General features: G+C 41.1%; 1 protein-coding gene across 4 annotated transcripts in view; it reads left to right on the top strand.

Annotated features, from left to right (window-relative positions):
* wdfy4 (WDFY family member 4) overlaps window positions 1-12,914 on the top strand; it is a 211,162-nt gene that overhangs the window by 162,497 nt on the left and 35,751 nt on the right. For all 4 annotated transcript variants that reach the window (XM_014198725.2, XM_014198716.2, XM_014198734.2 and 1 more), the window contains exons 51-56: window positions 7,481-7,523; window positions 7,753-7,872; window positions 9,438-9,555; window positions 9,790-9,899; window positions 12,509-12,659; window positions 12,758-12,849. In XM_014198725.2, coding sequence (XP_014054200.2) covers window positions 7,481-7,523; window positions 7,753-7,872; window positions 9,438-9,555; window positions 9,790-9,899; window positions 12,509-12,659; window positions 12,758-12,849 — 634 coding nt within the window. The remainder of the gene's footprint in view (window positions 1-7,480; window positions 7,524-7,752; window positions 7,873-9,437; window positions 9,556-9,789; window positions 9,900-12,508; window positions 12,660-12,757; window positions 12,850-12,914) is intronic.

Genomic DNA, 12,914 nt, shown 5'->3' with positions numbered 1-12,914 from the left:
CCTGTTTTGCCCTTTCTGCCTGCCGTGACCCTGAGCCTGCCTGCTGTTCTATACCTTGTCTCACCTCACTGGATTATTGACCCCTGGCTGCCCTGACCCTGAGACTGCCTGGCGTTCTGGACCGTTTGCACGCTCTCTGGATTACTGACCCCCACCTGCCTTTGACCTGTCGTTTGCCTGCCCCGCATTAGAAATAAACTTTTGTTTCTTCGACATTGTCTGCATCTGGATCATACCTGAAACGTGATGCATACACTACTTTGAGAACTCACCTAACACACCCTAAAAGACGCTTACAGCTGGGTCTCCTTGTTTTAGTTTTTTTAAACACACAGTAACACACACTATCTTTCACACACAAACTTTCCTCTCCCCACTCACCACTGCTCTGCTCTGAAGTTTGAAGTATAACTCTCACGGTGGGTTGCACCAACATGGATTAACTCTTAAACTGGTTTAAATCAAGATTTATCTATAAATATTGTTGCACCAAACTTTAAACATAGTTTTAAATTAATCCTAGTTAAATTCCTCTAAAATGAGTTTAATTCTTACTTTAAATGTGTTTGGGCCAATCAGTTGTGTTGTGACAAGGTAGGGGTGGTAAACAGAAGATAGCCCTATTTGGTATAAGACCAAGTCCAACGACAGTCCATCATTACTTTAAGATATGATGGTCAGGCACCAAGTGATGATAAGAGAGGTTGCATCTCTGGACACACTAGTTATACTGGGTGAGGACACCACTTGTGTGGGAGGTGGGACAAAGGAGGTATCTGAGGCATGTTGCGTGGGACTAGGGGCACCACAGTAAACTAAAACAATGATAACTATCCTAAACAACAGTATACAAAGCATATTGACATTTGAGAGAGACATAAAGCGAGGCATAAAGCAATCACAGATGTTGATTGGGAGAGCTAGCTAAGACAACAATGGGTAAGACAACAGCTAAGACAACAACAACCGGTAAAATGGCGATGAATGGGCAGAGAGGGTCGGTTAACGACACACAGGGCCTGAGTTCGAGGCTGTGGCCAACAGATAAACAAAAAAATAAACAACATGGAGTACCGTGATTAATGAACAGTCCAGCAGGCATCAGCTATGTAGCCAAGTGATCATAGGGTCCAGTGAACAACAATAGATGGAACAGGGAAGCCGCGGGGTAGTCGTTACTACGCTAGCACGCAGGAGACACAGAGTTTACAGTTAGCAGGCCGGGGTTAGTAGAAGTGTCTGCTCGACGTCCGGCAAAGGCCGGTTGAGGGCACTGTGGATGGAGTTCCGTCGGCAGACCAGTCGTGATGGTACGGCGGGCGCCGTGTCGACAAAGGGTCCAGGCCAGATGGCGAAAGAGTTATTGTAGTTGTAGTAATTTTGTTTGCTAGCCGGGAGATGCGCCTGTCTCGCGGCTAACTGGTGCTAGCTTCGGGGCATTAGCCACTATAGCCACTCGGTAGCAGCTAGCTAGCTGCAATGATCCGATGCAAAGGTCCAAAGCTTCGGGGCTGGGTCACTCGGTGGCAGCTAGCTAGCTGTGATGATCAGGAGTAATAGTCCAGGGCTTACGGCAGGAATCCGGCGTTGTAGTGGAGAAAACAGTATGATACTGGCAGGCTGGCAAGTATTATACAGGCTAAAAAAACGTCTGGTGTGTGTGCGGAAGGTAAATGCCGCTAGCAGTGGCTGACAATGACTAAATAGCTAGTAGCTAATTAGCTGGTTAGCTTCTGATGGCAGTTCTGGCTATAAGGTCTAAAAAAATAGAGGATCCGTATCACGTTGGGTGAGGTGGGTTACCGGAAGGTATATTTTATTTAAAAATAGAAAAAAGATTGCAAATAAATTGAAATATATATACAAAAAAAGACGAAGAATACAAATAAGTACACGAGAACGACAAACCTCGTCTGCACTGCTACGCCATCTTGGAACATTGATGCGAGTGGTTGTATTAATTTGGGATCTATTCCATCCCACAACTGTCCCAGACTATGGTTGGAATATTTATTTCTCGCACAGAATAGGTCAACTTTTGTAATACGGGGGATAGTAGATTGACATAGGCTAGTGTTCGTTAGGCCTACTCTTCTTGTTGGCTGACGAAAAGGAAATGTGGACAGTTCTTCCAAAATCGTCAATATGCACCTCTGAATTGGAAAACAATGTGCGCAGTTGCGTCCTGGATGTGTGTGTATTCACTTGTAGCTTATGAGAGAGACCTGATCACGTGATGGAGTGCTATGTGAGTGAGAGGTACTTCGGATTACGCAGCACTCAGGGAGAGGCATGGATTTTTTTAGGGTGCATTACGGCCACACAAAGGGGATTCCGCCGGGAAATGTGAGGCATTATCAAGTGCTTGTCAAATTGTGAATGAGAGACTGATGAAGTGTGTACAGCCTATTTATGCCTTTCAAGCTACTTTTTTCCAAATCATCATTAGAGTCGCATCAGGCAGCCTTACAATGTATTAAAAATCAAAACATGTAGCCCAACATTTGTAGAACAACTAAAGTTACATTAATAACTCTAAATTAAGCATATAGGAGTACCTAATTCTTTGTTAACCTCTCTAGGGTATGTGGGACGAAATCGTCCCACCTACTCAACAGCCAGTGGAATCCCGTGGCGCGTTGATCAAATACCTTAGAAATGCTATTACTTCAATTTCTCAAACATATGACTATTTTACACCATTTTAAAGACAAGACTCTCGTTAATCTAACCACACTGTCCGATTTCAAAAAGGCTTTACAACGAAAGCAAAACATTAGATTATGTCAGCAGAGTACCCAGCCAGAAATAATCAGACACCCATTTTTCAAGCTAGCATATAATGTCACATAAACCCAAACCACAGCTAAATGCAGCACTAACCTTTGATGATCTTCATCAGATGACACTCCTAGGACATTATGTTATACAATACAGGCATGTTTTGTTCAATCAAGTTCATATTTATATCAAAAACCATCTTTTTACATTAGCATGTGACGTTCAGAACTAGCATATCCACCGCAAACTTCCGGTGAATTTACTAAATTACTCACGATAAACGTTCACAAAAAACATAACAATTATTTTAAGAATTATAGATACAGAACTCCTTCATGCAATCGCTATGTCCGATTTTAAAATAGCTTTTCGGCAAAAGCACATTTTGCAATATTCTGAGTAGATAGCTCGCCATCACGGGCTAGCTATTTTGAACCCCACCAAGTTTGGCCCTCACCAAACTCCGATTTACTATAATAAAAATTGGATTACCTTTGCTGTTCTTCATCAGAATGCACTCCCAGGACTTCTACTTCAATAACAAATGTTGGTTTGGTTCAAAATAATCCATAGTTATGTTCAAATATCCTCTGTTTTTTTCGTGCGTTCAAGACACTATCCGAAGGGTGATGCGCCCGACGCGTTTCGTGACAAAAGAATTCTAAATATTCCATTACCGTACTTCGAAGCATGTCAACCGCTGTTTAAAATCAATTTTTATGCGATTTTTCTCGTAAAGAAGCGGTAATATTCCGACCGGGAAACCCTGTTTTCGTTCAAAGACGAAAAAATAAAAACATGGTGTCGCCTCGTGCACGCGCCCCAGTCTCATTGTTCTCTGATCGACCACTATCCAAATGCGCTACTGTTTTTCAGCCAGGGGCTCCAAAGGCATCATTCACCGTTTTGCCGCCTTCTGAGAGCCTATGGGAGCCGTAGGAAGTGTCACGTTACAGCAGAGATCCTCAGTTTTCAATAAAGAGAGTGTAGAAGCCCAAGAAATGGTCAGAGAGGGCACTTCCTGTAAGGAATCTTCTCAGGTTTTTGCCTGCCATATGAGTTCTGTTATACTCACAGACACCATTCAAACAGTTTTAGAAACTTTAGGGTGTTTTCTATCCAAAGCCAATAATTATATGCATATTCTAGTTTCTGGGCAGTAGTAATAACCAGATTAAATCGGGTATGTTTTTTATCCGGCCGTGCAAATACTGCCCCCTATCACCAACAGGTTAACCGCTCAACACAGAATAGCCGCATGTGCACACTCTCTCAAATCGTTTGGAGAAAATATACTTTCTATTTTTTTCAGATTTGTTCAGTTGTATTCTTCATACTATAAAATAATGCCAAGGAATTCTAAGCAAATCTTGTCTGCTAAATTAACTAGTGTTGCCCACAGCTTTATGGCATAGCCAGACCAGGACCTAACATAAGGACAACTCAGAGTCTAGAAATGGACAACATTTTCTTCATTTAATTTTTCTTTAGACCTGTCTAAAATAAGTCATGGGTTTATTGTGAAGGTGTAGGCTATGTTACATGGATTTATTACACTTTTTAAAATGTAGATGTTCCATCAGTGGCTTGTAGGCTATGTGTGGAAGCCAGGAGATGCTAAATGTGTTTATGTTAATTAATGGTCAATTACCAGTTATTTGCTTGACAATCACAGGCTGACTAAATTTTGTGACCACCACAGCCCTAATCTCCACCTTTTAAAACATTCCCCTTTCTGTTCCTAACAATCCTAGAAAATGCATCCTGCACTGCATCTTGCAATTGCAAACCACTTCTGTTGTTATGCTTTGTGTCCTACATCAGAGTATAGTTTATAGTAGTATCAAACCTGAAAACACCTTTTGTATGCGGATAAATAGATTTCGAGTAGAGTCAAGTCCTGAAATATGCACACTCTCTCAACGCCCCAGTCGCACCCTCCCTCTACAGAGGAGGGCAGGAAAAGGTTTCTCTTGTTTAATGATGTTACTAAGCAACTGACTTTATAGCCATTTTACTGCCCCAGAGACAGAGACAGACAGGTGTGTTACTGCCACAAAGTAAGAGGGAAATTTCAGCAGCAGTTAAAATGTAATGTTCTCCCAAATCAGATTGCCATAGACACAGTGTAGCTTTATCACAATGATTATATTGCAGACTTTCGTTGTTAAAATGAGATATTTAGTGTAAGTAGTGCTCAGTAGTTGACAGGTCTCCCCCCCTCTTTTAAACCCTGGCTTAATGATCATGATATTACAGTTGAATTAGAAAACAGTGGGAGAGGAAACTTCTATGCCTCTATGGCTTAGTGCGAGTTATTCTCTTTTGAAAAGCAGGAAACACACACCCACATACATACACGTGCGCACACACATGCACGCACCTTTCCAATGTGTGGTGAAGGCTCCTTAGCGGCTTCACATCTTCAAGCACCTGTTTCAAAAAAACAATATAAAGCATTGGCTCATACAGTAGTAGCCTGTTCTGTGTTTGACCAACAACAGTGTCTGATCATATTCTATGTAAGATTTGTGTAGTCTTGGGGGACAAAAATAACAAATTCCCTGTAAACCCATAGATGGCACAATACACTACTCCGCTACACTATACCATTCTGTCACACCCTGATCTGTTTCACATGTCTTTGCACTTGTCTCCACCCCCCTCCGGGTGTCACCCATCTTCCCCATTATCCAATGTGTATTTATACCTGTCTTCTCTGTTTGTCTGTTGCCAGTTTGTTTTCTTCGTGAAACCTACCAGCGTTTGTTCCCCTGCTCCTGTCTGTTTCTTGGTCCTGTTTTGCCCTTTCTGCCTGCCGTGACCCTGAGCCTGCCTGCTGTTCTATACCTTGTCTCACCTCACTGGATTATTGACCCCTGGCTGCCCTGACCCTGAGACTGCCTGGCGTTCTGGACCGTTTGCACCCTCTCTGGATTACTGACCCCCACCTGCCTTTGACCTGTCGTTTGCCTGCCCCGCATTAGAAATAAACTTTTGTTTCTTCGACATTGTCTGCATCTGGATCATACCTGAAACGTGATGCATACACTACTTTGAGAACTCACCTAACACACCCTAAAAGACGCTTACAGCTGGGTCTCCTTGTTTTAGTTTTTTTAAACACACAGTAACACACACTATCTTTCACACACAAACTTTCCTCTCCCCACTCACCACTGCTCTGCTCTGAAGTTTGAAGTATAACTCTCACGGTGGGTTGCACCAACATGGATTAACTCTTAAACTGGTTTAAATCAAGATTTATCTATAAATATTGTTGCACCAAACTTTAAACATAGTTTTAAATTAATCCTAGTTAAATTCCTCTAAAATGAGTTTAATTCTTACTTTAAATGTGTTTGGGCCAATCAGTTGTGTTGTGACAAGGTAGGGGTGGTAAACAGAAGATAGCCCTATTTGGTATAAGACCAAGTCCAACGACAGTCCATCATTACTTTAAGATATGATGGTCAGTCATTCCTGAAAATTTCAAGAACTTTGAAAGTTTCTTCAAGTGCAGTCGCAAAAACCATCAAGCGCTATGATGAAACTGGCTCTCATGAGGACCGCCACAGGAAAGGAAGACCCAGAGTTACCTTTGCTGCAGAGGATAAGTTCATTAGAGTTAACATCCTCAGAAATTGCAGCCCAAATAAATGCTTCACAGAGTTAAAGTAACAGACACGTCTCAACATGAACTGTTCAGAGGAGACTGCGTGAATCCGGCCTTCGTGGTCGAATTGCTGCAAAGAAACCACTATGAAAGGACACCAATAATAAGAAGAGACTTGCTTGGGACAAGAAACACAAGCAATGGACATTAGACCAGTGGAAATCTGTCCTTTGGTCTGATGAGTCCAAATTTGAGATTTTTGGTTCCGACTGCCGTGCCTTTGTGAGACGCAGAGTAGGTGAACTTAGGATTTCCACGTGTGGTTCCCACCGTGAAGCATGGAGGAGGAGGTGTGATGGTGTGGAGGTGCTTTGCTGGTGACACTGTCTGTGATTTATTTAGAATTCAAGGCACACTTAACCAGCATAGCTACCACAGCATTCTGCAGCGATACTCCATCCCATCTGGTTTGCACTTAGTGGGACTATCATTTGTTTTTCAACAGGACAATGACCACAGTCACACCTCCAGGCTATGTAAGGGCTATTTGACCAAGAAGGAGAATGATGGAGTGCTGCGCCAGATTACTTGGCCTCCATAATCACAAGACCTCAACCTAATTGAGATGGTTTGGGATGAGTTGGACCGCAGAATGAAGGAAAAGCAGTCAACAAGTGCGCAGAATATGTGGGAACTCCTTCAAGACTGTTGGAAAAGCATTCCAGGTGAAGCTGGTTTAGAGAATGCCAAGCTGTGTGCAAAGCTGTCATCAAGGCAAAGGGTGGCTACTTTGAAGAATCTCTAATATAAAATACATTTTGATTTGTTTAACACTTTTTTGGTTACTACATGATACCATATGTGTTATTTCATAGTTGTGATGTCTTCACTATGATTCTACAATGTAGAAAATAGTAAAAATAATGAAAAACCCTGGAATGAGTAGGTGTGTTCAAACTTTTGAATAGTACTGTAGGTCATGACTAACATGAGCATGTCGAGTAGCCTATGTAAACTAGTGGATGTGGCTTAATGCAGTTGACAGTTGATATTCTGATGATCTGTTGTTGTTGTGTTGTTCAGGAAGACTCCAGTGATGGAGAAGACTGCGCAGGTGAAATGGCAGGTACTGTACTGTTTGACATCATTGATAGTGATCTACTGAGAACTTCAGTTTTTCTATGACTGACAAAAGTTTGTATTTATTGTAAACGTGGCAAACATCATATTTTGATATTCTTAACAGCTTCTAGTATTATCAACATGATATATCATGCATGTGTGTGTTCTCTCTGACAGCGCAGTATTATCTAAATACAGATTGTGTTTGTTTGTTTGCTCTTTTACTCTGACAGCGTGGGGACATTAGTAATTTTGAGTACTTGATGCATTTGAACACTCTGGCTGGTAGAACCTATAATGACCTCATGCAGTACCCCGTCTTCCCCTGGGTCCTAGCTGACTACAAGTCGGAGGTGAGGATTAATACTGTCTGTCTTTCTCTCTGTGTCCATCTCTGTCTCTGTATGTCTCATATCTGTAATAATGCTGGCTGTGTAACTACTTATTTAACCTAATTTTGTCATAAAGAGCACATGTTCAACTTAATAACAAGTATGATTTCCCATCTGAAGAAGTTCAGTTAAGAAAAAGGACTATATGGAAGCTTGTGTGCATCAGGGAGGGGCAATTGAATGCAAATTTAACCAAAAATGTGAACTTGTTTATTAAACATTTCTAGCCTATCTACCTATATGTAATAGGGTTGACGTGTTATGTCCCGACACACTCAGTTTTCCATCACACCAGAAAATGGCCAAATAGAGTATAATCAGCTTGCCTTCTTCTACACAATGATTTGACTATAAGATGTTTCTTTTGAGAAAATAATGTACAAAATTCAAGTTTTACCAAATTAAAACGAGAGTTCAGTTCACTTTACAGTGAACCTTAAATCTGAGGGACAAATGTAAATTAATCACTATTCACATTAAAGCTGCAATATCTAACTTTTTGGGCGATCCAATTAAATTCACATAGAACTTTTTGTTATAAATCTATCACTCTCATTGAAAGAAAGTCTAAAAAGTGGTAGAACTGTTCTATTTGTGCTATTTCTATGCTTCCCATTCTTAGGTTTTGTTTGTGCAACTTTTACTTTCAGTTTTGTACACCAGCTTCAAACAGCTTAAAATATAATATTTGGGGTTATGAAAAATATATTTCCCAGCGGTTTAGATGGTACAATGATTCTCTACATTATACTTGCTTATTTTGTCACAAACTGAAATTAGGCTAAATATTCGAATTTTAGCAACCAGGAAATGGCAGAGCGATTTCTATATAGTGCATCTTTAAATAAGTAAATAACTAGGGCTTTACAATGATGGTGAAAACGTAGGTAAAATCTTGGGGTTAAGGGATTTAAAATCTTCCTTGAAGTTGGACAAACAGGATGTGGGACATGCCAATAATGGGATTTTTTTAAATGAAAACACACTGCTATTGGAATTTCTAACATGGTTTAGTTAGAGCATAGATGTATGTGATCCAACTGTTTTATCAGTATTTACACAAATAATGTTTGAAGGACATGATAGGCACTCTATTCGTGGAATGACCTGGCTCTTTATGGTAGTTATGCTGTCGACATCAGGAGGATACGATTTGAGAGCACTAGTTGGCTCCAAAAGTGATAAGTAGCTTTGACTGCATGCTCAGCTGACTGTGCATTCAGAGCCATCCAGTAGCTAACCACACTACAAACTTTATTTTACCAGGTTCCTGTGAAGCAATTATGACAGTCCACCACAACATGCTCGATTAGCAAGGGGTAGTCCTGTTTAATTTCATTGTGTATTAAAAACACAGTTTACTATCATTGTGAGGGGTTTTGTCCAGTGGTTTGATACGGCAATTGGGCTTCCTGGGAAAACTTTGATCGAGGTTGCAGCAGTAACCAAGGGGACAGGGCTTAGCGAAGGGTGAATTGTTATATTATTGATTGCATATTTACATCTCATATACTATTTATTGATAGACCCTGGATCTGAACAAACCGGCGACATTTCGTGACCTCTCGAAACCAATGGGAGCCCAGACAGAGAAGAGGAGAGACATGTTTATTCAGAGATTTAATGAAGTGGAAAATAGTGAAGGTAGTGTACCATACCATGTGCTGATGTTGTACTAATACATACCCCTACTGCAACAACTCAACACTTTAATTTCACATTACACTGCCCACAGTTCTAACATCACTGATATTTAACATGTGAGGCCTACAATCTGAAGCAATACAGTGTCAAATCACATAATTTTCTCATAGTTCATTACAGGATGCATTTTGTGTTGTATTGGTGATTAATGGCTGAGTATTTTGGCTATTCTAGGTGACCTGGCAATGAGGTGTCACTACTGTACCCACTATTCTTCGGCCATCATCGTGTCGTCCTTCCTCGTTCGGATGGAACCCTTCTCACACACCTTTCTGACCCTACAGGTGAGAGGTCAAGGTTTAGCTGCTCTGATTGGCTCATTACATCTTGGCATGTGCCCCCATTGGCCAGTGTTTTTCAACCAAGGTCCAGGAGAGCTACAGGGTGTGCAGGCTTTTTTTCCAGACCAACCCTAACACACCTGATTCAGCCAGTTGGTCAGTTGAAGTTGTATTCGTGCTAGGCTGGAACAGAGGCTTGTACATACTGTAGCTCTTTTTTTTCCATAGTACTGTTTTACTGGTGTATGCTGAGCTAAAGAGCAAGCACAGTACATTAAATACAACACATATTTTACCAGAAAATGTCGAAATAGTATTTCTGGCTTTTCTGTAGATGTCATAAAACAAATAATCCTTCTTAAAAAGATTATCCGGTACTTTTGTATATTTTTTAGCCAGTAGTTCTGAAAGTAGCGCTCACAAGCAAAAAGTGGTCCGTGAAAATTGCATACTACGTCACATATGTGCACCACGTCATTGCTCTCTCTCTATCGCTCTGCTGTATGTACATCTTGCTAGCTGTTACTCAAATGGCAAGGCGCTGAAGCTCATTGGCTAGAACTGGAATTGCTAGGGGGCTGGCCCACGTTAGGGAAAATGGCGCAGCACAGCTTCCAGAAAAACAGTCGCTTTCAAACTAGAGATTTTGTGGCTAATTGAGGCAAGACAATAATTCTGCTCATAGATTATGCATGTATGAACTACCAAAGTTGCGGAGCATGTCTTTAACGACTGCCTCCTTATTTTGGACTCGCTGGATTCCATATCAACTTTTTAATTTAGAAACAAATTAATTTCAAATGAGATTTCAATATATACTAAACAAAAATATAAACGCAACATGCAACAATTTCAATGATTTTACTGAGTTACAGTTTGTATAAGGAAATCAGTCCATTGAAATAAATTAATTAGACCCATTAAATCCGATGGATTTCACGTGACTGGGAATATAGATGTGCATCTGTTGGTCAGTATCTGGTGTGACCACCACACTTTGCATAGAGTTGATCAGGCTGTTGATTGTGGAATGTTCTCCCACTCCTTTTCAATGGCTGTGCGAAGTTGCTGGAAATTGGCCGGAACTGACACACACGTCAATCCAGAGCATCCCAAACGTGCTCAATGGGTGACATGTCTGGTAAGTATGTAGGCCATGGAAGAACTGGGACATTTTCAGCTTTCAGGATTTGTGTATAGATCCTTGCGACGTGGAACCGTGCATTATCATGCTTAAACATGAGGTAATGACAGCGGATGAATGGCACAACAACGGGCCACAGGATCTTGTCATGGTATCTCTGTGCATTCAAATTGCCATTGATAAAATGCAATTGTGTTCATTGTCCGTAGCTTATGCCTGCCCAACCATAACCCAACCTCCACCACGGGGCACTCTATTCACAATGTTGACATCAGCAAACTGCTCGCACACACGACGCCGGTTGGACGTACTGCCAAATTCTCTAAAGCGACTTTGGAGTCGGCTTATGGTAGAGAAATTAACATTAAATTCTCTGGCAAAAGCTCTGGTTAACATTCCTGCAGTCAGCATGCCCTCAAAACTTGAGACATCTGTGGCATTGTGTGGTGTGACAAAACGGCACATTTCAGAGTGGCCTTTTATTGTCCCCAGCACAAGGTTAACCTGTGTAATGATCATTCTGTTTAATCAGCTTCTTGATATGCCACACCTGTCAGATGGATGGATTATCTTGGCAAAGGAGAAATGCTCACTAACAGGGATGTAAAGAAATTTGTGGACAAAATGTGAGAGAAATAATATTTTTGTGCCTATGGAACTTTTCTGTGATCTTTTTTTTCAGCTCATTAAACATGGGACCAACACTTTATATGTTGTGTTTATATATGTGTTCAGTGTATATTAAGCAAATAAATGTAGTAACATTACAAAACAAAAGAACAATCCCATTTGGTTGTAAAAGCTGCTGATTTCCAGTCTAGGAATCCAATTGATGCTAATGAGAAGGTCTGCATATTTGATAGTCATCATCAAACAATAAAACAATCAAGATATTAGCTTGTTGAAAACACAGTGCTCACTTTTTCCTTCCAACCCCAGACTAGTATGTGCAGTTGCAGTAATATCTATAACTTGATTTATGTCCCTAACAGAGTTTAGCCAGTATGGGTGTTATTCTCATTGAATGAAGGTAATTGTTTTGCAGTAAATTACATTCCTCCTCATGGCATCTCTATCAGGAGGTTAGAGGATTTTATGAAAAAATTAAAAGCTTCAGTCAACGTCTGGCAGATATTTCCTCTCTCCAACATAATAGAATGAAACGTGTTTAATATGGTTTAGGTTACTTTATTAAATGTTTCTATTCCAAAATTTGGTTTGCAATGAAAAACGCTGCATCTTCTGCCATTACGCACACATGTGCACGCATGTGTGCAGGCAAGAGCACGCGGACATACTGTACATTCTTACCCACTTCTTATGTCAATTCAGCCACACAAAGGTACAGGTAGCTTAAGTAACAATGACATGCCTGTGTGAGTGACTGAGTGGACAGCTTGAGTTGATGTCTCTCTCTCTCTCTCTCTGTGTCTCTTTCTCTCTCTCTCTGTCTCTCTCTCTCTCTCAGGGAGGGTATGACATAGCAGAGAGGATGTTCCATAGCGTGAAGAAGGACTGGGACTCCGCCTCCAGAGACAACATGAGTGATGTCAGAGAGCTGATCCCAGAGTTCTACTACCTACCTGACTTCCTGGTTAACACAAACCACTTCAAACTAGGTGTGTATAGTGTGTGTGGGTAGAGTGTGTGTGTGTGTGTGTGTGTGTATTTTGACGGTGAATATGTATTTTGAAGATGGTTGTGTGTGTGTCTCCAGGCTGTATGCAGGACGGTACCACTCTAGGGGACGTTGTCCTCCCTCCCTGGGCTAAGGGAGACCCCCGGGAGTTCATCAGAGTTCACCGAGAGGTCAGTTGCCTTTCACGCATGCTGTTAGTTGTACACCAAACATATCTTTTAGTCTGCCGACCATG

Source organism: Salmo salar, chromosome ssa01 (genome assembly GCF_905237065.1).
Source record: "Salmo salar chromosome ssa01, Ssal_v3.1, whole genome shotgun sequence".
Lineage (NCBI taxonomy): Eukaryota > Metazoa > Chordata > Actinopteri > Salmoniformes > Salmonidae > Salmo > Salmo salar.
Note: the sequence above shows the minus strand (reverse complement) of the source record. Positions and strands in the feature narration are given on the sequence as shown.